Source organism: Cebus imitator, unplaced genomic scaffold, assembly GCF_001604975.1.
Source record: "Cebus imitator isolate Cc_AM_T3 unplaced genomic scaffold, Cebus_imitator-1.0 Scaffold77, whole genome shotgun sequence".
Taxonomy (NCBI): Eukaryota; Metazoa; Chordata; class Mammalia; order Primates; family Cebidae; genus Cebus; species Cebus imitator.
In genome coordinates, this window is record NW_016107392.1 from 1,909,698 (window position 1) to 1,935,559 (window position 25,862).

Sequence of the window (25,862 nt, forward strand, 5' to 3'; positions counted from 1 at the left end):
TCTTTTATTAACAGCATTTGTTTTTTAAGAAAGCAACGTTTCGTCTACCTATAAAATCTTCCTTCTTTCTAAATCTTACCTTTTTCAAAGTACAGCTCAAAAACCGCTTTTACAACATTTTCTCTAATGATTTCAACCCACTTTGAATAATGTTCCATAAAAATGTCTTTCTATAACTTCGTTGTTTTTAAATGTCTATCTTCTTCGACACCTAATAAACTCAGTACGGTAGTGTCTGCGTCACTCATTTATAACCTGCATTTTATTCATTCAGCAAAGTGCTATTGGGCTTAGGGATTATCTTGTTTTTGTTTATCCAGCAGCTATCCCTCTTCTTTTGGTAACAAAACTTTTCTTTTCTCTAGAAAATGTTCTTTTAGGTCCAGATTAGACTGAGCAACTTTCCACCACAGGTGCAGATGGGTGATTTGAAATTGTCCACTCAGAATTCTCCATTCCCCTTGGCCACAGGAATTGGCTCAGCAAGGGACAGAGTCCATCAAGAGTCCTTCCATGGATTTTGGAAGGGAGATTTCCCTTTCCTTAAGATTTCCAGCTATGAGTATAAGTCTGGGCTACTACTTTGCCATCGTGGGGAGACAGGCTATGTAGTAATAAAGCCAAGCAAATTCAAATAGACGCAGGAGTTGGACAAAGAAAAGAAGCGAGTCCTGCTGACATGGTTTGAATCCCTGGATAAAGCAAACCTAAAACCAACCATCCCTTGAAAGTCTTAGCTTCATGATTCAAGAAATTTCCTTTTTTTGGCTTAAATTATTTGAATTTGGTTTGTGCTCCTTGTGCTGAAAGCACTCTGACAAATAGATGGAATATCTACTGTATGAGGCACTGAGTTTGGTACATGTTAACTGGAGGCTGAAGTTTAAATACAGTGGTAGTAAATTACAAAGATAACTCCTACTGAACATGCCTCCCATTATTCATGCTTCTGGTTAGTCCTCTCCTTCATTAAATCTGGGCTAGCCCTGTGACTTGCTTTAAGAAAGTGGCAGAAATGATACTATGCAAATCCTGGGTCTAGGCCTTAAAAAGTCCCGACAGCTTCATGCTTTTGGGAGCTCCAAGTAACCATGTAAGAGGTGTGCCTACCCTGATGAAGAAATCACATGGAAAAACTACATGAAGAAGGGGAATCTCTGAGACTCCATAGGGAAAGAGGAACTGAGCCATTCCCGAATCCCAGCTCGGTCCAGGCTTCCAGCTGTCTGTCCTCACCAAATCATCAGACAGATGAGGTAAGCCATTCTGGAGGCTCCAGCCCCAGATGCCATCCCACTGCAGCCACACAAAAGAACCCAAGGCAGTCCAGAGAAGAACCTTACAGCTGGGCCCAATCGGCTCAATTAAGAGAACTAATATAATGGTGGTTGTTTTTGGCACTGTGCTTTGGGGTGGTTTATTGGAAACAAATATGTGGATCCAATAACTAACTTTTCCCAGATATGGGGAGCTAAGCTTCGGGGCATGCAATCTAGTCAATTTTGCTTTTTCTTTAAAAAATAAAAATCCTTGATAGGTATTTAAGTTTATTAAGTAATTACTAAGATAAAGTGATACAATGTGAGTTGAAACTTCAATAGTAATAATAATAAGACTCCAAACTTTACTGTGGATTGCCAGAATTAAAAGCTAAGATGAATGCTTATTACTAGATTTTACTAAAAATATATGTATGTAACAATCAGGGTTCAAAGTTGCAGAGAAGGAATTATTTAAAGGATACTGGGCAACTCCCAAGATGAGCCAGGAAGGTTGCAGAATGAGACTTGGAAAATGAGCAGGAATAAACAAAGCTAGATAGCAGCTGGGATTGTGGCCAAAATCTCTCCAGATTCACTCCCAAAGATAGTTTTGTGAAGATACCACCACAGCTGCAGCTAAATACAGAACACCAGGTCTTGCTCTGCTGCCAGCAGAAGTGGATGTTGGCCATGCCATTGCCACTACTACTGCTGCCAACTTAGGTAACCAGAAGTTGCCACTGCTGCTGACATAGCCTTATGTGGTTCTCCGTCACCCCCGAGCTTGGAGTCCTTAGCTCCCTGATCAGAGTTCGGAGTAGGTACATCTGATTGGTGCAGCCTAGGTTGTTCCCCACACGGTAAGCAAGCCTGGGTTTTTTAAATGTTTATAATGGAAGATGGACTTTGTTCCACCCCAAGACCAGGTTGTGGGGAATTCCTTAAACATAGATTTTAGAGCGGGGATAGCCAAAAAGACAAGTGTCAATAATATATCACTACGTTTTTTCTTCTAACATGACTGGATTTTCTGTTCAAATAATAAAAGAGTTTTTTGATTTCTCCTCCTTTGTGAATATTTTAAACTAACTTAGAAAAATCATACTAACTTCTTAAGAGCTATTTTAAGACACTTTCATCAGTCATTGTGGTACCACCTAGGTAGGAGTTCTACTGATACTGTGGGAATAGAGGTTTGTATCTGATGGATTCATTCTCCCTGCAAGGTGTGGTCCAGCCTTCCTCCTGGATTTGGGCATCCCTGATGCTGCTGCCACGCCAGGTCTCTCTGAGGTCTTAAACCCCTTCATGCCTGCGCTGGGTCCCTCAATGACTGCGGTCATTCCGAGACACGCCTTAGGTGCTGTGCTAAAAGCCTCCCTCATCATTTTCTTGGGTCTTCTCTGGTTTATCCCTGCAGGTCTACTATTCAACATCTCCTTTCACTTCCTCTCAGGGAATACAAAATGCTCCCATTCCTCCTTTAGGTTCTTTTGACTAGGAATACCGTGCAATACAGTCATGAAAAACGTTGAGGCTGTGGTACATTTTCTTGAAATATTAATATATTACTTTGTCATAAGCTGTATAGCGCAGTGGCTGAACTGCAGATAGACCTGACTTTGAACCGTGGTCTTGTCATTGACTACAGTGTAGACCCCGGGTTACTTAATCCTTCAGAGGCTGAATTTTTCCATTTGCAAAATGAAAATGTTAATTTGTAAACTTACTAGATTAGTATAAAAATTAAATAAGATAATGTGTGTAAATCACATAAGTTATACAAAGAAAGTACTCAATTGATAGTAGTTATTAACAATATTAAAAATAATAAAGTAACATAAAAGTCTTTTCAGCAGTTTGTCATTACTACCTAGTCTCATGGAAGAAATGAAATGCTATGACAGTTATAGAGATATAAAAATTCTGTGATGCAGTATGAAAAGAAAATGAGGGGTTATTTTTAATCAGATATTCTTGCTTATTCTCAGATATACTGAGTCACCAGTTTTTCAAAGACAGAATACAGTAAAATATATATAATGCTAACTATACTAAATTGTAGTAGTAGTCTTCTTTGGTAATGGATGGGATACTCTAGACTCAGACAAACGTCATGGATCCCAATTATCATTGTAATGTAAAAGCACAGAGTCCTAGTGAGCACAATTTTCCATACAGAGGAATTACTGATAACCAGTTCTTACTGTTCTTATGTTTGCTTCTAAATATAAACAATAGTTCAAAAAAGAGGTTAACACTGAAAAGAGGAAAACATTGTTTTAAGAGGGTTTCCCATCTTGGTATGGGAAATTAAGCAAACCTTTGAAATTAGGACCACGATACTTTACTGATCAGTAATGAACAAGAGAAATTAGAATAGAAAAATTATATAAACATGAATTACTTGAGTTGAAAATACACATCAACAGTTCATATTTTGAGCATTGAGCTAGCCTTAGTGCAGAAGAAGGAAATTGATGCGTGATAATATGTCATGCTGGCCAGCATACAGGCCTCACTGTTTTATCTGCCTGGGCAAGGATCCCGGTTAAGATAGCTGCCAAAAGGAAATTTCTCTCTTTTTGTCCAGGTCAGTCAACACAGAGGTTGGTATTATCCAAGTAGATCTTTACAGATCTTATTGGAAAGCAAGAACCCCAGGCAAGGAGCTACAGCTTTTATTAGAAAAAAACAATTTTTTTTTTTTTTAAATTTAAAAAAGGGGAAAGAGCTATTACAGACTCTTTGGCTTGAGGGCCCATAATGTAAATGTGCGCTATTGGTAGAAGGAGCTTTAAAATGCCTGAAAGCCAATTCTTCCCCTCTGTACAACAAACAGTAAAATATTTAAGGCCCATCAGAGGAACTGGCAAATAGCTGATAGCCAATAGCTACGAAACAGCTAAAGCAATCAGCTTCCTCGCACACATATGCTTCCCTTGTTCAAATGCTGGTTATGTGTCACTATCATTTCAATACTTATGTCCCTGGAGAACTATGCACCAAGAAATGAAAAAAGCAAAATTCCTGAAAACTGAAACATAAAAATTCTCATATGCTATATAATTAAAGTTAACAAAAGAAACAGAGACTGCCACACACAAGGAACAGAGAGAAGCTGAAGCTTCAAATGACGGATTTACCACAGCAAGTAATTACTTTGTTTTTCACAAACATTTGAAACCTATTCTTACTTTCACAGCGGCACACATCAACAGAAGACTGTCACCTAAGGGAGAAATGCAGAACTGGGCTGTAATTAATTTCTGGTCAAATACATCATGAAGCCTTTAATGTTGTCAATAAAAGGCTCTAGCCACTAAAAATCCCCAAACTCTCCCTCTCTCTTTCAGTCCCCAATACCAAAAAATGTTTAATCAGCGTCTCTGTGAAACAGATTGCCTGAAGGAGAATGAGATGCAGCCGTAATGCCTGCTGAAAAGTTGAGGCCATTGATCCGTTCCTTCCCCTGACTGTGTGTGTCAAGAGAGAGAAGTCAATCAAGAGCTGGCCTCTCCTACTCCACTTGTTTTTTTCTGGTTTGACTCCATCTACAACTGAGAAAAATAGAAGGTGTACAATTCTTTGGAGGAATTTAAACATGTAGATGCCAGGCAATGGAAATCGTTACACAGCAACCAAAGTCTATATCGTTAAAGGTTAGAACTCGGTGATTAAGAATGCCTCCAGGAAAAAGTGAAATGGCTGACCTGAATAAAACCTTTCCATCAATTGGAAAACCACAGCACAGCAAAGGAGATGAAGAGCTAAAGCAGATGTGACATTTATGTTTTTGAGCACCTACATGTTTATTTTTTGAATTACTGTTCAGAGCCTTATAAGACCTTTATAGGTCATGCAAAAGCAGTAGCCAGTGTCTACCTCTGTTTCACTCTCCTGTATGTGTGGTGAGCAAATGCTATAAGCATAATCTTGACTATGAAAAGAAAGCAGCCTACAGTATTTCCTTCCTCATTCATTCATCCATACACACACGCATTAGTTTGTCCAGTCAACGAATATTAAAATGCCTGTTACATACTGTATCTCAGAAATCTTCACAGTATCTTTATGGAACTGGATGGGAGCTAATTTCCTTCCTCTTAAATACCTTTGCTGTGATAGTCTCCTTTGAGAGCTAGGAGTCGAGGCAGGGCTCTAGGTCTCTTGAACCCCTCTCCGGCTCTGTATCATGAAACTCTAGGCAAGTACAATCTGCAAGAGACATTATAATTTATCTTCTAATCAAACCCTTCAATTTTTTTTTTTTTTTTTGAGACAGTCTTGCTCTGTTGCCTAAGCTGGAGAGCAGTGGCATGATCTCCGTTCACTGCAGTCTCCGCCTCCCAGGTTCAAGTGATTCTCCTGCTTCAGCTTCCTGAGTAGCTGGGACTACAGGCACGTGCCACCACACCTGGCTAAATTTTTATATTTTTAGTAGACACGGGGTTTCACCATGTTGGCCAGGCTGGTCTCAGACTCCTGACCTCAAGTGATCCACCTGCCTCAGCCTCCCAAAGTGCTGGCATTATAGGTACAAACCCTTTATCCTACAGATGAAGAAACTTCAGCCAAGAGAGCTGAAGTGACTCAAATTCGTGCAACAATTAAAGGTTGAATTTATTAGCCAACTACTAGGTGAATGAAATGCAATTTAGTTTACTCCCAAACTTCCAAGAATACAACCTGACTCTGCCTCAGTTTCTATACATGTAAACTGAGAATAATAATGGTGACTACCTTGTGGGTCATTTCAATGATAATTTAAGATTATCTAGAAAACTGCTTTCAAGGTTTTTTTTACTTTCACTGCTTGCAGTACGAGATAAAAGAGTAAGGGGGACAGCCAGGCACAGTAGCTCACGTCTGTAATCCCAGCATTTTGGGAGGCTGAGGTGGGCAAATTACGAGGTCAGGAGATTGAGATCATCCTGGCTAACACAGTGAAACTCTGCCTCTTCTAAAAATACAAAAAATTAGCCAGTGTGGTGGCATGTGCCTGTAATCCCAGCTACTTGGGAGGCTGAGGCAGGAGAATCGCTTGAACCCAGGAGGCAGAGGTTGCAGTGAACCGAGATTGCACCACTGCTCTTCAGCCTAGATGACAGCGTGAGGCTCCGTTTCAGAAAAAAGAAAAAAATAAAGAGAGCAAGGGAGACTAAACGAGAAACATGAGGCTGAAAGACAACGGCCTGGATACTGCATGAATCTCAAAGCACATGAGGTCAGGTCAATATTTCTGCACGATGATCTCCTGAGCACTTGTTAAATTGCAGATGCCCAAGCCCTACCTTCAGTCTTCTAAATCAGAATTTTTTAGGGATGGTGACAAAGAGTTTCCATTTAAAACAATTTCCCTGCAACAGACCCTATAGTTGATCAGGACATTCTTATACCTCCTAGTCTTTGTGAAGCACTTAGTTTAGCTGCTTATTGTCTTAAAAGCACAGGTGTATGCATTTGGATTAATGCTAGGGCTGCTCAGTGCCGTGGACGATGTGATAATTTGTGGTGAGGTTCTGAGAGAGTAGTCTTGGGTTTAAGCGCTATTCCTCCAGGACAGTTTGGAAGGCCAGCAGAAGACCCATAAGCAGCATGAACACCTGATGGCTGAGCAAAACCAACCCCATAACACCTACCAAGGTAGGAAGAGTCTGCAGACCCTTCTGCAGTCAAGCTGCCCATTAAAGCTGATTAAAACAGTTAGCAATCAGAGCTCAGTGGAAATCAAGGGGGAAAGACACCCAACCCAAGAAAATAAAGGAAAAGAAAATGTTTGATAGCTAAGAGACTAACTGAAAAATAAAATCATATTTTAATATAACAAAGCAAAAGGGAGACCCATCATTGACCAAAATGGTAGCCTTACTTCACCTAGTTAAGAGCATACATAGACTTTGGGGTTGGATTGACCTACGTTTGAATCTTGCCTCTCTTATGTAAACTGGGAATTTACTTAGCCTCTTTAAGCTTTAGTTTTTTCATCTATTTGCAGCAATAGTTACTCACAGAATTTCAGGGACATTCAGTGAACCAGTGTAGGTAAAGCATTTACTGAAGTTCATGTCATGTGCTGAGATCATTATGTGTTAGTAATTATAATTACTCATAATGGTAATATGTCATCATTATCATCAGCAGCATCACTGAGAGAAAGTCACCAATACAGGCCTCTAGGATGGTTTGTAAAAAAAAAAAAAAAAAATCACATGTCTCCCAGGCGCTTTCCTTGTTTCGGAGAAAGTAGTCTAAAAAGTTAAAGGTCTGTATACCTAATAGGTACCTATAAGTACAAAAGCTATTTCTTGATAACCTATTTGTATTTAACTATGGATGCTCTCTAAAACATATATCAAAAGTCATACATATCAAACATGTTAAAACCCAAATTACTTTAATAAATACTTTAGATTGCTGACAATTAGTCTATTACAGAGAAGCAAAAGGGGAAAAAACACCCAGAAACCAAACCAAACAAACAAAATAAAATCATGGTAACTAGTCATGAGAACTTTATAATTCAGTAGAGAGAGGACATGCTAATAAAAATTAGAGGAATAAAATATTAAAAGATGGGAACAAATGAAGGGCAATATAGCACATAATGAGGTATTAATTTTAGAGTATAGAAAATCAAAAGAAAAAATGGATTATAAAAAGAGCAACTAATATGGGTAAGGCACACTGGAGAAGGTTTCAGATAACAAAAGGTCCTTGAGCTGAGTGCTGGCCACAGAGTTCACTGTGGCCATGTGACCTCCCTTCAGTACTCTGCTCTTGTTCTCTTTGAATCAGCAAAGGGTGTTCAGCAAAGCAGGAGGTGGGAATGAAGAGAAGGGCTTTCTTTCTGTATATGATAAAGCAGGTAAAGGGAAGGGCAGGATAGAAAGTCTGGCCTTGATACATTTTGCAAGGGACTGTAGCTCTGTTTTCACAACAGCGATTGTACCAGTTCCTTACTTTTAAGCATCAAAATTTAAACACTACATCTTTATTTAGAAAACAAGAAAGGTCAGCTTCCAGCCTCAAATTTTTCAGTGAGAATTCTAATAGAGTCGGTAAATGATCATTCTTGGGCTTCAGTCACAGAACAAGCTTAATTAATATCTTTTCAGCAAGACGAAACCCTTCCCTGGCAGAAAAATAGCCTCCCTGGGTGGGTTAATTTAATTTATTAACTAAGAGGAATACAAAGGTATCGCAGGATATATAAACAGCACGATTTGATGAGAGATTTTGGACAAGTCACTTCTTATTTCTGTTCCTTGGGATCTTTATTGGATAAAAAATAATACCGCTATGTATGCTAATCTCTGAATCATTCCAGTTCCAGCACATGTGCTACAAAGGGAAGACTGTCACTGTCTGCTGGCAATCTTGGGGAACCCTCAATTACACATTGACAATATATATATATACAAAATATGGTGACACTAATTGAGCATAATCAAAAGAAATCCTACTTAATCAAAGCCTCACACATGAGATATGTTTATGTGGAGTCAAACATTAGTTACTGAGAGCGTTTTCTTTTGAGAGGCTTAGAAGTATTTATTGCTCTGAAGTGCTCTGTGAAGGATATGCAGACCAGTAAGGCATGCTCACCTGCATTCAAAGAGTCCTAATTAAACAATTAATTAGGGATCAATTAATTGTTACAATGCATGGGACCTACTGTAAGTGTTAAAAAAAAAGGGAGATCAGAAAAAAGCTCCATGGTAAGAAATGGAATTGCAAGGTCACATGAAGGTTGAATTAAAGAGATATAATATTTTTAAAGTCTATTTACATAAAGATCTTTAGGAAATTCCATCAAATCAGGCCATACAAGATTTTGTTTTATTACTGAATTTTATCAACTGGCATATTTCCTTCTATCAGGCAGCAGCAGCTGCCATGTAAACCATCATATTTCCCAATTTACTCTGGCTCCTAGGAAAATCAGGGCTAGCTTTTTATCACTATTAATTTAAAGAGATATAACAGCATTTTAAGGGGCATCATCATTAAAAAAAAGAAATTTTTGGCAGCAGACTATTCTCTTCTACAAAATTAATCCCAAATCTACATGACTCTAATAATCTTGAGTCAAAAGTTTGGAGTATTAAAGGTAAATCTTGGGAAAGGGATAGGCGCCCCTAGAATTGGGAAGACAAACAAGACCAATGGCAGAATAAAGCTGGGAAAAGCAAACAGAGAAGAGGATGTGAAAAATATTGTACTTCTTTCTCAGAAACAAAATTGTTTTTCTAGCAAAGCAGCCAGATACATTTTTATTTAATAGGTGGGACATTTCATATTTTCAAGCCAAGTCACCTGTGAAGTCTGCTTCAGGGGCAGTACCCACTCTTAATTCAGAAGCGTAAGTAAGGGGAGATTTAGGAGACCACAGACATTCTCAGTCTGGCTGCCTGTGGGCGTTTCCAGTAGGTGGCAGCATATCATTGCTAATCCTCTTCTATCAAACTACACCTTGTTCATTCCAGATAGGAAAACTCACAACCTTTCCTGCAGAAAACAAAAGTAATGTTCCTGGTGCGATAGGTTTGTAGGAAATAAGTTTATGGAAACGGTTCTCCTGGGAGGAATTCAGCATTCTCAGCCATGCCAGAGATCATTCCCGGCCTTTGTGAAGGTACAAGGTCAAGGATAAAGCAGGGGTCTGCATGTTTAGTTGCTAGGCTGGCTTTGTCACTCTGTCACTTGAGGAAAGAATCTGGACAGTTTAATTCCAAGAGTTGGGGAAGTTTATGTGAGAAAATTCTTCCATTTATTGGGAAGAAGGATGCGCTATCAATTTATGGGGAAAGTAGCATTTCTGTGCAGGTAGCTATGTGATCACACACTCTCTCTGGTCTTCATGACTTGGGTTCTGCCCTTGTCCTATGAGACCATTCCTTCCCTATCTTCTTCAGGGACTCCTCTTCCTTCTCATCCCCTTTACTTTGGGTCTTCCCCAGGGGATTGCTCTCCACCTACAGTGTTGATCCCTGTTAATGGTTTTAAACAGCTCCATGCTGATCATTCCCCGTATCTGTTCAATGCTGGCCTCTCCCTCAAGCTTCCAGTTTACATATCCAGTTGCAGGTGAGATGTCTCCACTTGGAAGTCCCACAGGCATCTTACACTCACCACAGTCACTGATGATCGTCCCTCCATCAAACCTACTCCGCTCTCCTCCTGTACCCTTATCTTACTTGATGGTGATATGATCTGGCTAGACACTCACGTTAGAAATTGGAGAGTCATCCTTGACTGCCTCCCTATACCCTCACTATTCAATCACTCTATAAGACCTGCCAATTTTAGCTCCTTCACACTTCTCAAATATGTCCCCACCATCCCCCATCCACCCATTGCCAAGTACTGATATAGCTGAAGCCCTACAAGTCACTTTCTTAGCAATCACCTTCCAATTGATTGGCAGGGCCTCCAGTATTATCTTCCTATACTGCTGTATAGGAAGTCCTATACTGCTGCTGAAATGACATACTTAGAATATAAATCTGACCATCTCACCCCTCTGCTTAAAATCCTTCAGTTACTTACAGAATAAAGCCTAAACAACTTTAACATCCCACAAGTATTTATGGAATACCTACTATATGGCAGGTATTGGTTTAGGCCCTGGGGCTACAGTAGTAAACAAGAAAAGAGTCCCTGCCTATGGAGCTTACATTCCATTCAGGGTTGACAGATGAGGAACAAATAAGTAAATATAAAATACATCACATACATGATTTTTAAAATCATGGTAAGGAGAACAGGGAGTGCTAATGGGGGAGGAAGGCGTGTTTTGAAATTGCAGGAGAGGGCTGGGCACGGTGGCTCACGCCTGTAATCCCAGCACTTTGGGAGGGTGAAGTGGGTCGATCACGAAGTCAGGAGATTGAGAACATCCTGGCCAACATGGCGAAACACCATCTCTACCAAATATAAAAAATTGGCTGGGCATGGTGGTGCGCACCTGTAGTCCCAGCTCCTGGGGAGGCTGAGGCAGGGGAATCGCTTGAATCTGGGAGGCAGAGGTTACAGTGAGCGAAGATCGCGCCATTGCACTCCAGCCTGGGCAACAGAGCGAGACTCTGTCTCAAAAATAAAAAAAAATAAAAAAAGAAAAAAGAAAAGAAATTGCAAGGCCTTAACAAGGTGGCATTTTTGGCTTATCCTAAGCCAGCTCTGACTTCAGCCCTGATGACGACTCAGGTCTCATTTTTCACAACCTCCTTCCTTGAACATCTCTCCAGTCCCCCGAACTACCCTTTCTCTTCCAAATGACTTTCTCCCTATTCTGGATAATTCCTATCAAGACTACCGTGAAGCATCACCTCCTTCTCCAAAAATTCTTCCTTTATCTTCTACATCTCAGGATGGATTAGGGAAACTAAAAAATGAGCCAAATATTTCCTTTTAAAAATTTCCCCATTAATGAGAGGATAAAACTTGGGTTCTTCATTTCCTATGACAAATAGTTTAATTTTTAAAGTCTTATACCTCAACATCTTTTTTTGTTAAACAGCTTCTAGATATAATTCACATCCCATATAATTTTCACATTTACAGGGTACAACTGAAGGACTTTTAGAATAGTCACAGGGCTGTATAACCATCAGCACAATCTAGTTTGGCACATTTTCATCACCCCTAAAGACTCCTCTATCCATTTCCCTATTTCCTTTCAACCCCCACTAATCTCTCTCTATAAATCTGCCTGTTTTAAACATTTCATATGAATAGTACCATACGAAAAAATGTTTTTTGTTAATAGCTTCTTAAATTTAACATAATGTTTCGAGATTCAGCACATCATGTATTTCTGTGGCCAAAAGAAGTCTACCGTATGGATATACTACATTCTATTCATCCATCCGTTGATCGATAGCTGGGTTATTTATACTTTTTGGCTATTATAGATAATGCTTGCTCTGAACATTTGTGTACATATTTTTGTACACATATATGTTTTCATTTATCTGTGTATATCCCTAGGAGTGAAATTCCTGGGTTATACGATAACTCTTATGTTTAACTTTTTGAGGAAATGATACACCGTTTTCCAAAGCAGCTGTGCCATTTTACATTTCTACCAGCAGCAAAGGAGGGTTCTAGTTTCTCCATATGCATGCCAACATTTTCATTGTCTGTTTTTTTTTTTTTAAATTATTATAGCAATCCTCATGGGCATAGAGTGGTGTCTCATTGTGGTTTTGATTTGCCTTTCCTTAATGACAAATGAATTTGGGCATCTTTTCAGGTTCAACATGAATTAGCCCCCTGTATATCTTCATTGGATAAGTGTCCTCTGAAATACTCTGCCTAATATTTTTATTAATAGACTTTATTTTTTAGAATAGTTTTGGATTCACAGAAAAACTGAGATGATAATACAGAGTTCACATATAATTTGTATCCAGTTTCCGTATCATTAACATCTTATATTAGTATGGTACATTTGTTACAATGAATGAACCAATATGAACAATTATTTTAACTCAAATCTATAGTTCATTCATTCTGGGCCTCGTAGTTTTTACCTAATGTTATTTCTGTTCCAGGGCCCCATCCAGGAGGTCACAGTGCATTTTAGTCGTCATGTCTCCTAGGCTCCTGTTGCCTGTGAGAGTTTTTCAGACTTTCCTTGTTTCTGAGGGCTTTGAAAGTTTCTATGAGTACTGATCAGGTATTTTACGGACTATTGGAATCTTTCTGATGTCTTTTTCATGACTAGATTGAGGTAATATGTTTGGTAAAGTGCCATTTTCATCACATCATGTCAAGGGCACATAGACATACTGTCAACATGATTTATGCATGTTGATACTGACCTTGAGAAAAGAGAGGCTGCCAATTTGGGCTTTTAGTAAGCTAAAAATATTCAAATTGCATTTTTGTTTTGTCCTGATCACATCCTACCATAGACTTGAGGAGTGAGGAGCTTATTCCCAAATATATACGTTTGAAGCTTATTCCTATTTTAGGTAAGTTGTATACGAAAGATAAAGGAATGCAAGCCATAATATTTGAGGCCTCTTATCAAGCCCACCAGTCGCCAGTTCTCTGTCTTGAACGAATTTAACCTATCAGCAACATTTGACACAGATGAAGACACACTCCTTAAAACACTTCCCTTGACTTCTGGGACAATATCCTCTCTTAGCTTCCTTCCTATTCTGTTGGCTGGCTCCTCAACTTTCACTGCTGGTTCTTCTCCAGCACTCCAACACCTCAACAGTGGGGTGCCCAAGGTCTAATTCTAGAACAGCTTCTTTTTTTAATCTACTGGTGCTCCCACTGAGATCTCACCTTTCACCCTTTCTCATGGCTTTAAATTCCATCTATATGCTGATGACTCCTAAACTCCTCTCTTCTCAACTCCAAGTTGTATAGCTAGCTCCCTTTCTGTCTCTATTCTGGTGCCTAATAGGCATCTCAAACTAACATTTCTTGTTATCCCCTCTCTATCTGACCCCTGGCCCCGTCCTCTACACACTTCAATACCCTCTCCTATGGTCTGGTTCACTTTCATCCCAGTAAATAAAAACTTCATACTTTTAATTGTTCCGATCAAAAGCCTTGGAGTCTTTGGTTCACTTCTAATTCCTCGGCAAATCCTGTTAGCTCAACTTTAAAAATATATCCTAATCTGACCATATCTCATCCTCTCCAGCGCTGCCATCTTGTTTTGAATCACCACTAACTAGAAGATTATAGCCACAGTTTCCAACAGAGCCTCCTGCTTCTGCCTTTTCTTACAAGCTCCCCATCCCAACTAACAACCGCGACATTAATTTCAACATTGCAGCCAGAGTGATTCACGTTATTGTAGCACTTCTGCTCCAAACCTTCTAATAGCTTCCTACCCCATGCAAAGTAAAACTCAATGTCATTACAGTGACTTTCAAGATCTCACCTCCTTAGATCAAACCTCAGACTTCATCTCTTACTCTTCCCCCGCTCACTCACTCCATCCATGCTGACCTTTCTGCTCTGTTCTTCAGATGTGAAGCGTGCTCCTCCCTCTGGCTCCTCACCCTTAGATGTTCTTTCCTGGTATGCTCTTTCCCTAGATAGCCTCATGTCTTGCTCCTACTCTTCCTTTAGGTTTTTCCTGAAATGTTACCATCTTATTAAGGACTTCCATGAACCCTTTAAAATTTCGGATTACCTCCACTATATTCTGGCACCCTCTGGTCCCCTCCCCATACCTAGTCTCATTTTTTAAACTACAGCATATATTATCATCTGAAATACTATACATATATTTATTTATTACTTTGTGTCTTGCCCCACAGAAATGCAAGTTCCATGAGGCCAGGACCTACAGAGAACATACACTCAATAAATGTTTGATGAAGGAATGAAGAAATGAAGGAATAACAAGGCGAGGAAGCTGTCTTGGGTGTCACGACTTTTCTCCCTGCCACTTCCTGAACCTTAGCTTTCATTTCCTTATCTTGTGCAGATTTAAGAATGAAACATACCAGTCCATAGAAAACCAAAATCAGGGGAAAAATTGAGGAGCAATGAAACCTTGACGGAGGAAAGTAGGAAGTAGAGCAATAGGGGAAATAAAGGAGAAAAAAGACAGCTGAAGAGGCAGAGGGAGAGACAAAATGGGGTAGAGAGGGAAGAACTGGCAAGAAAACTCTGGGATATTCTTTTTGAACAATGGCGCCACTCAAACCAGATACAGAAAGATTGTCAGATACAGCCTGGGGACTCCAACCACCGTTTGTTCGGACCTGTCTTGTTATGCTCCCACCATCTGGACTCCTAGGTGGCTCCCGTGACTCACATATAGAAAGGTGCATGACAGCTCAAGTTAAGATGATCTGTGATAAAAAGGAACTAAAAAAATCACACTCATAAAGCCCTTCCACTTTCTAATTATTCTGCACCTATTTCCCTGGATAAAGTATCTTTTTGACTCTGAAAATTAACAGTGGGGTCAAAACTGTAAGAGAGCTTACATGATCATTACTACAGAGGACAGAGGCTCTCTGTACTTCTGGTAATGTTATAGGGTGTCTAGTTCGTTTGCTCATCCAAGATCTACCCTCCTATTAGAGATCAGTTAGAGGAAAGGTGTGTATGAAAACAGAGAGACAACCTAACAATACAATGAGTAGAAGAATCAACATCAATGGAATTGCTCCAGATCCCTCATTTCTTTATTACAGAAAGGTGTTATATTTTCCACTGGCCAGGAAGGCTGAGAAGGTAAGAAAACTACAAACACTTTGCAATTTCTTGTTAAATAAGTTTTCTGACACATGGCAACTAGTGATTAATTACTGTGTTAGAAGATAACATTCCTATAGAGATTTGCTGGAAATACAGATGCTGTCCATGCTTGATTAGACATTGCTTAAGGAATGCTGAGGCACACTGCTGCAGTCTGTTATTTCTGGCTCTTTTGGTATTGCTGTTATATTTATTTTACACAGTTTCAAATTTGGTAGAATTGATGGAGCCCCTTTCACAAAATCTGTCCCTACCAAAAACAAGAAAGGGGAAAAATCAGGCTATTAAGTGTGTCTATATGAAAGCAAGAAACAATGAGAGGGAAAGAGACTATGAATAGCAGAGCTACATTATTTCTTTTGGTAATGCTGTTTTACAAAGAGTAAACTGCAAGGAAGACACGTTTTTTTTCTTACAAGCTTATAAGAAAACTGATCCATGCCGCCTGGTTTAAACCTTCAGGGAATTAAACATAAACTGACCTGTCAATATCCAAGGCCTTCATCCACACCAGAATTAGCCTTGATTTGATATCTGTTCATTCATTCAGTATATACAATGAACACTTACTTTGGTACAGGCACTGAGAAAAAAGTCTTGGCCTCTTGAAGTTTACAGCCTTAGTAAGGAGATGTTTTCCGAAGCAGGATCAGAGGAACAGAATCATCCAGTGCTATGTGTTTATGCTAGCCTATTTCCCTTCAAAAACCCATGTCAGAATAAAGAGTAATAGTAGCAGCACATCTCCCAAGTGGTCACATGCTACTTGTACCTACTTCCTGGGACATAATTCACCAATCCAACTTTGAAAGGCACGGCATGGTTGCCACTCAGTTATTTCCTGAAGAAATGCTTCATGGTCACATGACCTGCTGATGCCAACTTCAATCCTGCCCAGTCAGCATTGCATCATTCAGATGCCAGGTTTTGCAATCCCCATACTGTCTGCCAAAAACTGTGTTAATTTACTTATTTCAGCTAAATAAAAAAAAAATCATTTAAAATAGGATGATTGAATTTAGGACTTGTATTCCTTAGAGCATTAGTAATGGGTTTCTGTATCCCTCAGGCCTCTATGTTCTTAACTTCCCCTTGTCAATGTTATTATGACTAGACTAATTCAATAATGAGATCATTCCCCATAAGAGCAACCAAATAAATGCAGCATTCAGTCACACCTGGTTTCTCTAATCTGACCAAGGAATGCTTTCCACCAAATTTGGCCTAAAACAGGGAATTTAATGAAAACACACACACATACACACACACACTCTCTCTCTCTTATTTTCCCACAAATAGAAAGGAAAAGACAAGGAAGGAGGAGGACAGAAAAGCAGAGAAACAGGGTAGTAATGGAATAAATGGAGTAACAGATTGAGGAAGAAAGGTTAAAAATGAACATATATGGTTCATACCTAAAACAAATATCATAGTGTATTTGTTTTTATAATTGTTAAAGTAATATAATATTTCATCATCTACATAAATGCCTCAAGAATTGTTTCAAATTTTCCTGAGCTTCTCAAGGAATCAAAAAAAATCAAGTGAAAAGACACAGAAATACTAAGTCTCAGGCAGGAACACTGGAGATTATTAAAAACAAATGACTTCCTAGCCATAAAGGCTTTTGGAAAATAAGGGAGTTTACAGAATAATCCACTTAGGTATAAACAGCAAAAGAGCACAATGATAAATATGTTAATATTTATCATCTATCATCTTCAATTTGCTTAGGCTTTTATTAAAGCACCAAAGGTCTGATATTCTAGTTAAGGGATTAAGGCAAATGAAGAGAAAAAAATTAACTCTCAAATTTTGAAAAAGTATGTTATACAAAAACATTAAAAATTGAGATCAAGGCTGGGTGCAGTGACTTGTGCCTGTAATCCCCATGCTTTGGGAGGCTGGGGCAGGAGGACTGCTTGGGGCCAGGCGTTCAAGACCTGCCTAGACAACATAGTGAGATCCTGTCTCTATAAAAAAAATTTAAAAATTAGCCAGGTGTGGTGGGTGGGCCTTTAGTCCCAGCTCCTTGGGAGGATTCCTTGAGCCTAGGAATTCAAGGCTATAGTGAGTTATGTTCATACCACTGCAATCCAGCCTAGGCAAAAGGGCAAGACATTGTCACTTAAAAAAAAAAAATTAGATCAGCAAACTTACAGAAGAGAAAGGATAGTGATGAGTTCTCACTTCCCTTCCAGTGAGAACAAGAAGAAGAGATGGATTTCAATTGGAACAAGATGGAAAAAATGAGAAGTAGGTTCATGTAAAAATATAGTCGATACATGTGATTTACAATAAGGAAAAAAAGGGAACATTCAAATGTTCAAAAAGTTACAGGTGATTAAAAAATAAATATGGCTCATTTATACTATGGAATATTTGTTCAGGCATCATTAAAAGTAATGTTTTCAAGGCGTATTAATGAATGTGGAAAAATCATGTTTTCAAACATTACTGATGTGGGAAAACAACATTAAATTAATATAAAATTGCATTAACATAGTTCTAATTTTGGAAAAAGGGAAATCATATGCTTGAGTATATGTGAAAAGTCATATAAACAACACAGCACATGCAAAAAAGCCAGGAGAAAATATACCAAATATCTTAGCCTCTAGATCAAAGATTTATATTCTTCTTTGTATTTTATCTTATATATTTTATGCAATGAGCATGCACACTTTTATACTCAGAAAAAAAATTATTCAATATTGTAGTAAGAAGAATTTGGGTGAGACATCAGGAAAAACTACCCGCCAAAGAAACAAAATTCAATAGAGTTCTGTGGAATTACCGTCTCTATAAGACCTAAGAACATCTATCCATGCTTCTTTCTTTCTTTTTTTAAACTAAGCTTTTTATGAACTAAGAGTCCATTTTTAAAAATCACTTCACAGGCAATGAGGTCTTGGCTTTGGCACAAGAAACTAAGCCCAATTTTCCCTCCTACCTGGCAAAGTCCAGGTCGGCCTCCCGCGACATGGTGATGTTGGTCAAATTCTGCTGAAGAACAAAAATGTTCCTACACATTTTCTTGATGCCGGACTCACTGATGCGCCTGAAGTACTGGGCACCATTAATGAGGATGCAGGAGATCAGGTGTCCCAGGCCTGAGGGGTCAGCACAGTGCGGTGCAGAGAAAATGGAAGATAGATTAGAGGCATTCCTGCAGAAACCTGCACACAACATTGCTGTCTTCTAATCCTCTACACATTTAAGTGACCAAAGAAAATATACCTCTGATGGTTGCATCTGCTGATCTGACAATAATTTTAAGGTATTTCTACATTGCCCTAGTGGTTACAAATGGGTGGACTTTATGTTGGCAGCAAAGCCTGGTATAGCCACATCTCCAGCATTGCCATGTACACCTACTGCCACCATGCCATGGCCTTAGAGAAGATGCCAGGTTATTACAAACTACTGAAGTACACAGGAAACCCTGCATTTCTTTATAGACAATTGGACAGCAGAGAAGAACACAGGCATATACAACGACCTATCTATCCTACAAGATAGAGGGGGACATTCTGGGCTCAAAAATTGATTGGGAACCTACATAAATACAATCAATATGAAACTGGATATTGTCAATAATGTTAATGTATTTCAACATTGCCAAGTAAAAAATAAATCAATAAGAAATTGGATTATTGGCAATAATGCTAATACACCTTAATACTGGCAATGGGTGTATTTCTAAAGTAGGAATTGGACAAAATGTAATTAGAAACAAAGGGTGAAGGAAAAGCAGATCATACATTAACTGTTGACTTCCTGTGAGACACCCGTGGACATTTTTGGGCCCCATAAGTGGTTTGTTCTTATGCCTGGAGGGTTGTCTTATGGTCTTCGAAGTTTAGCAAAGGGCAGCTCAGGACATCAGCAAACTAAGTCCTCCTTAGGATACCCCATGTAATTAAGTTGAGAAACACTGGTTCAGAACAACATGAGACACATATGGGTTACTATTTTTAAAAGATGGATTTTAATTCTAAATGGAATTCAGTAAACGTTTCTTCCTTCTTTCTTATTCTTGGATGCTAGCAGGACATTTTCCTTGGAACTCTAAAGCTGGTCTGACTAGTCGCAAACCGTTTGCTATTGGCTGTTTTCCTGTTTTGAAGGCTAGTCCCTTCCCTGAGACTCTGAGGTGTAGATCAGAGTGCAGGGCTCATCTTTAGGTTCGTTGCTCCTTAGGTCTCAAAATGAGTTTTCCTTTGATCAAGGTGAAAGTAGAAGAGGGAGGAGATGCATTCAGCTCTTGCTTCAGCTACACTCAGCCAACACTGCTTCAAGACCACAAACTTGCATGTACTACTATTTGAAAGTGAAGAGAAGCTTTTCCTCAAAGAAAAACACAACTGCAGATTCTACATTTACAGCTAGACAACTTATTTATATGAAAAATCTCTGTAGGCCAAGTTCTGGTGTCATTCTCTCAAGCCAATAACTTTAGGTACATTTTTTTTGTGCCACAATATAATGTGGTCTGCAAGTCTGGGCAACGAAGGGGTACGCTGTTTGTAGGGAATAAGAACTAATAATACATTATAATAAATATATTAAATAAATGCATTTTGTAATAGGAATAAAACAAATGTTGATATGCAGGGCTGGGAGGAGCCATAGTCAAGAGCAAAGAGGAAGCTTGGTACAATAACAGAAAAGTGAATTCTCGGATAGGCACTGCAGCTTAAAGCTGGAAAATACTACAGGTGTCACCAAACTCATAGTGCCATAGCGTTAACTGACAGCTAACCCTTTAATCACTTATACTTTTTGGCCAATAGAACATATCTCTTTATAACTTCATATACATTTATGGATTGGATTTTGGGAGGGTCCAAATTTGCTGGAATATAACCTTCACAAAGCAAACATTGGTCATGTATTGTCAGTTTGCCACAGTCCTCTGGACAATGTACCTTCTTGTTTTTAAATAATACTAGTTTAATTCTGTGAGAGAACATAGATACTTTTGCCATCTAAGTTTTTGCAGAAACAAACCAAAACATGGGCAAAGGAAGCATACTGTGAAATCCTAACAGGGGTCCTCTGGGTGAAATTCACCATGGAAAATTATTTGGGTGCCATCACATTTTTTCAAAACTGCGAAGGGTAATGTTTGAGACGGCCCTTCCTGTCTCTCACACCCTTCCTTGCCTGCCCCTTGGAGGCATTTACGGACACACCCTTCCTAAAAATCGCTGCTAATATCAGAGGCTTCTGTTCCTTGCAGATGATTATACATTCTGTGAGAAAACTTCCTGTTCCAGTGATAATTTTAGCCGATGAGCGATCTTTCAGGATTCTCTCCTCATTGTGTGTGTGTGTGTTTTCTTTTTATTTTATAAGCTCCTCTTAGAGTTAATTTGTGGCCCACTCTGTACATTCTCTCAAATCTCATGAGTGGCATGTCAGAGAGGCAGCCATCTGCCTTATCTTGGATTAAATCTCCTTATCAACCAGAAGCAGATGGCAGCCATATTGTTGTCTACCTAGTCATACACAAAGAAGCTAGGTATTGCAGATTTAGTTCAAACAAGCAAGCAAGAAAACAAACAACTCTTTTCTACAAGTCTTGAACTTCAGTAATACAGAAAATCAGGAAAACGCTTCATCCTTTCTTCCTCCCAAACTCCCAGAGACAGAAGCAGGGTCTGACCTTCGAAGATATACTGGAACTTGTGCTGCTGGAGGCTGGCGCTCATGGCCTCTTCAATGGCACTGATATCTTTGTTGAGCTTGACCACCAGGGGGTCATAATCCATACTTTCCACATTAGCCACAATGGCATAGTTCCCTTCCTTTGCAAGAGGGATGAGATAGTGGAAACAGTGAACCCTGAAAAAGAGAAAGATGGGGAGAGCAGTTAATAACAAATCTTTCCGGGAGGGGCAATGATCTTGGGACGGAGCACCAAAATAACGAATAAATTATGAATAAATGTAAGATTTGCGATGATAGCGAACACTTGCTGTGTATTCTATCAGTGTCAGACCCTGTGCTATACACTTAATATGAAGCAGTAGTGGCCTTGTGTGTTTTAATGTAAACACCCTCCCTGCTTTTAACCAGAAAGCCATCTTAGTTAGTCTATAGAACAACTGGGTGATCTGGGGCAAGCTGACTGCTATGATCATTGCTTGTTTAATCCCTACAGTGTTGGTAAGGAGTTCTAAAATTCTTTCAATGCCAGGGCTGCAGGCATAATGTGAAAAGCATTGTAACTTTCAATATATATTGTTGCAATGAAGATGAGAGGCCGGGTTTACAGATCTTAAAAGTGTAAGAAGACTACTCTGGCTTCAATCACCAGCTGTATGACTGTAGGCAAGTGACTTTAACTTTTTATCCCTGTTTCCTTACCCATGAAATGGGAGTGAAAACACCACCTGCCTCATAGGGTGCTGTGAGTAACCACTACGTATCAAGTGTTAAGTATAGCACAGTGTCTGGCACAAATGGAGTGCATAGTAAGCACCGGCTGTCATCACTAGTCTTCCATTTATTAATGATAATTTATTAGTTAACTAAATCAGGTACGGAACCTCTATGAATTTGTTAGAAATTGTGCTAGGCCCTGGAAATAGAAGACAGTTTGTATCCTTAAAGACCCATAGCCTAGCTGGGAGTGGTTTAGGGGTTACATGCCTGTAATCCCAGCTACTCAGGAGGCTGAGGCAGGAGAATTCCTTGAACCTGGGAGGCGGAGGTTGCGATAAGCCAAGATCCTGCCAGGGCACTCCAGCCTAGGCAACAAGAGCGAAACTCTGTCTCTAAATAAATAAATAACAAAAAGACCTATAGCCTAGTGGGGCAGATTAAGAAAAAAATGATTAAAAGAGAACAGCATCTCACTCCAAGCACGTCTACATGGTGTGCCATGGCAATGTGCCGTGGGGTGTCAGGAAAGGGTCCTGACAGAAGGTGATGAATTCTGGAAAAGACAACTGTAGGGGCAGAAAATAGATCAGTGGTTGCCAAAGGCTTGGGAGTTGAGTAGGGATTGACTGCAAAGGGACACGAGGGCATTTTGGAGGTGATGGTTGGGTTCTATAATTTGATTCTGGTGATGGTTCTGTGAACGCATCTGACAGCTTTAGGAAGGAGGGCATTTCTGCGTGAAAATGGCCTGTGCTGGTCGGTTGCACATAATTCTCAGGTTCTTTTTGGCAGGTATTAGTAGCTGCTGAAGAAGTCTGAGGTGGAAATGGATTGGGTGCACTGCCACAGCCTTTTAAAGTTGTAATCATAGTGTTTCAGTCCAAACTCTGCCCTACAGGTATCCCTTGGCAGGCAGAGTTCAAACAGGCTGTTCTGTAAGCCCACAGCAGTCCTAACTAACTGTTGTTTTAGGTGCTCTGTCGTAAGAGTTCACTGCATGGAAGGTTCACCAGAGGTAGTCATGATGATATAATCCAGGGTCCACATCCTGTTACCTTTACAGTTGGCATCAAGTAACAAGAAATATTCTTAAATGCATGACTGCAAAAGCCTTGGGCATTACTATCTCTAATGATGCAACCACAGGCTTTCCCTGACATTTTTCTTTACTTACAGTCAGGTTTATTGAGAAATAATTTACAAACAGTAAAACTCCCCTGTTATAGTGTACAGTTCTATGAGTTTTAACAAACATGTACAATTATATAACCATCACCAGAATCAAATCATAGAGCCCAACCATCACCTCCAAAATTCCCTCATGTCCCTTTGCAGTCAATCCCTACTCAACTCCCCAGCCTTTGGCAACCACTGCTCTGTTTTCTGCCCCTATACTTGTCTTTTCCAGAATGCCATATAAATGGAATCATACAGTATGTAGCCTTTTGAGTTTGGCTTTTTCACTTAGCACAAAGCATCTGCGATTCATCTTTGTTGTTCATTACTTTTTATTGCTGGAAAGCGTTCCACTGAATGGATGTCCACGGATTATCTATTTACTCACTGATACTGAGATTGTTTCCAGTTTTTTAGGTGGTGGTGGATAAAGCTACTTCATGTACACATTTTGTGGGCATATAACTTTGCATTTATTTCTCTTGGATAAATACCTAGAATTGAGATTGCTGGATCATATGGTAAGTGTATGTTTAATTTTGTAAGAAATGACCAAACTGCTTTCTAAAGGAGCTGTGCTGTTTTGCTTTCTTTCTGACAGTATACAAAAGTTCCAGTTGTTCCAGATCCTCACCAGCACATGGTGTTGTCAGTTTTAAATAAAAATTTTTGGTCATCCAAATAACGTAGAGCAGTATCTTCCTGTGATTTTGATTTGTATTTTTCTAATGACTAATGATGTTGAGCATATTCTCTTGTGCTTATTTTCTGCCCATATATCTTTAATGAAATATCTGTTCAATCATTTGCCCAGTTTTAAAAATTGGGGTTTTGTTTTCTTAAGTTTTGAGTGTTCTTCATATATTCTAGATACAAGTCCTTTATCAGATATGCATTTTACAAATATTTTCTCCTGGTTTTTGGCTTGTATTTTAATCTTGACAATGTCTATCAAAAAATGGTTTTAATTTTGATGAAGTTCAAGTTACAGCTTTTTTCTTTTTGGATGGTACTTTTGGTGTCATATTTCAGAAACCGTTGCCTAAATAAGATCATACAAGTTTTCCCCCATGTTTTCTTCTAGAAGTTTTAGAGTTTTAGATTTTACATTTAGGTCACTGATCCATTTTAAGCTCAGTTTTATACAGGAATGTGCTATAGTCTTATAACCAGTTCATCCAAGAGAATCCAAATATCTTGACGACTGTTCCTTTTTACTGACGCTCATCTTAACAGTTGCTAATTAACTAATGACTAATTTCACCCATAAAAACTCATTCTGGCATTCATGGACTAATTGGCAAAAATGTATAATTTTTATAAGAATACCAATAATGACACTGGTGGCATCCTTCTCTAAAATGCAATCTTTCTAATGCAAGTTGACCGGCTCTGGAATGGGCTTCATGACGAGGGCAACCGATTGCTACTGTGGTTGAAATTTACATGAAGTAGCACTTTGTTGAAAATAAAATAAAGCATTTAAGCTCAAGTATTTTAAAAGTAAATTACAGACATTATGACTCCAGGCAACGAGAAGACCATGTAAAATAGCATGAGATTATACATGCAGGGTGTTCTGAGGACTGGTGAGTGGTTCTTTTCTGCTACACACAGATCCCACATTAGAGGCATGTCATGAGTTTGGGGAGATAGGCATAGGCCAGGTCATCCCAGGCTCTGAAGGCCATGCAGGGAATCAGGCCTTTATCCTAGAAGCCACAGGGAGCCTTAGGAGGATTTTAAGAGGTGAATAATATAATTAGACTTTAGCTTTGGCAAGATCACTCTGGCACAGTATATGGGTAGATTAACAGCAGAGAATGGAAGCAACTGGAAGCAGAGAGACTAGTTAGGAAATTCTTATGAATTGGAGGTGAGAGCTTATGAGATCTTGAAGCTATTACGAGAGAAGATATAGAACTTTTCTTTAAGGTATTATCTTATTCCCAAGTGATTAGAGATTTAAAAAAAAAAAGGAAATTAAAATAGTCATCAGCGAATGCCAAATTCAAATAAAGTATTTGTTTAAAATTTAAATTCTGGCATGTTGTTGCTGACCTTAGCATAACTTTGACATTAAGGTATTCTGCAAACACTGCTGATTACACAGTGGGATGGTTGATTTTCAGAGAGTGCATACTTCAGATCCCAACAGTGACAGGCAGTTGCTGCTGAACCCACTTAGAGCCCTCCTCATGGTGAGAAAAATCAGCTGATAAAGGTGACATTCTTGGCATCTTGGACTCAAATGGCAACTTAATTTTCTCCTTCTTTAAAGTTCAAATAGAAAAAACAAACATCAACAGTTTTTAATGGGCTCACCATGTCTTTCATCTCTTGGGGGTATTATTTGCCTTATGTTTCAAACCGTGGAGAGGGGCTGCTTGGTGGTTAAAATGTGACCCACAACAACACAGGTAAAATGTCAAACGCTCCTTAGATGGATCCTTCAACACAGACTGCGCAGGATTTGAAAACAGTTTTTGGTTTGAACTTTAACAATGTCAAAGAAAAATACAGGCTATGGATATAAAGATATTTTGGGGGAACAAGACCAATTTTTGGTATCTGAAGTTGTTCAGGACTTTTTGCTAGCATGTCTCATTACTTTTTCCCATGAATTTTGTTTCTTCTATCTGTACTCTTTATTACAGTGCTCTCTTGGCTAAAAGTGCCAGACAGGAGCTAACCAGCCACGTTTTCACCACACCAGCTCCTGGACAACCCGGCCCCGGTTCTAATGTGTTTTTTTTTTTTTTTTTTTTTTTTTTTTTTTTTTTT

At 39.1% G+C, this 25,862-nt stretch overlaps 1 protein-coding gene across 1 annotated transcript in view; it reads right to left on the minus strand.

The window, feature by feature from the left end:
- EXOC4 (exocyst complex component 4) overlaps window positions 1-25,862 on the minus strand; it is an 808,787-nt gene that overhangs the window by 36,977 nt on the left and 745,948 nt on the right. The window contains exons 16-17 of the mRNA XM_017532629.2: window positions 21,181-21,359; window positions 18,463-18,622 (exon numbers count right to left, since the gene is read on the minus strand). Of these exons, the coding sequence (XP_017388118.1) occupies window positions 18,463-18,622; window positions 21,181-21,359 (339 nt within the window). The remainder of the gene's footprint in view (window positions 1-18,462; window positions 18,623-21,180; window positions 21,360-25,862) is intronic.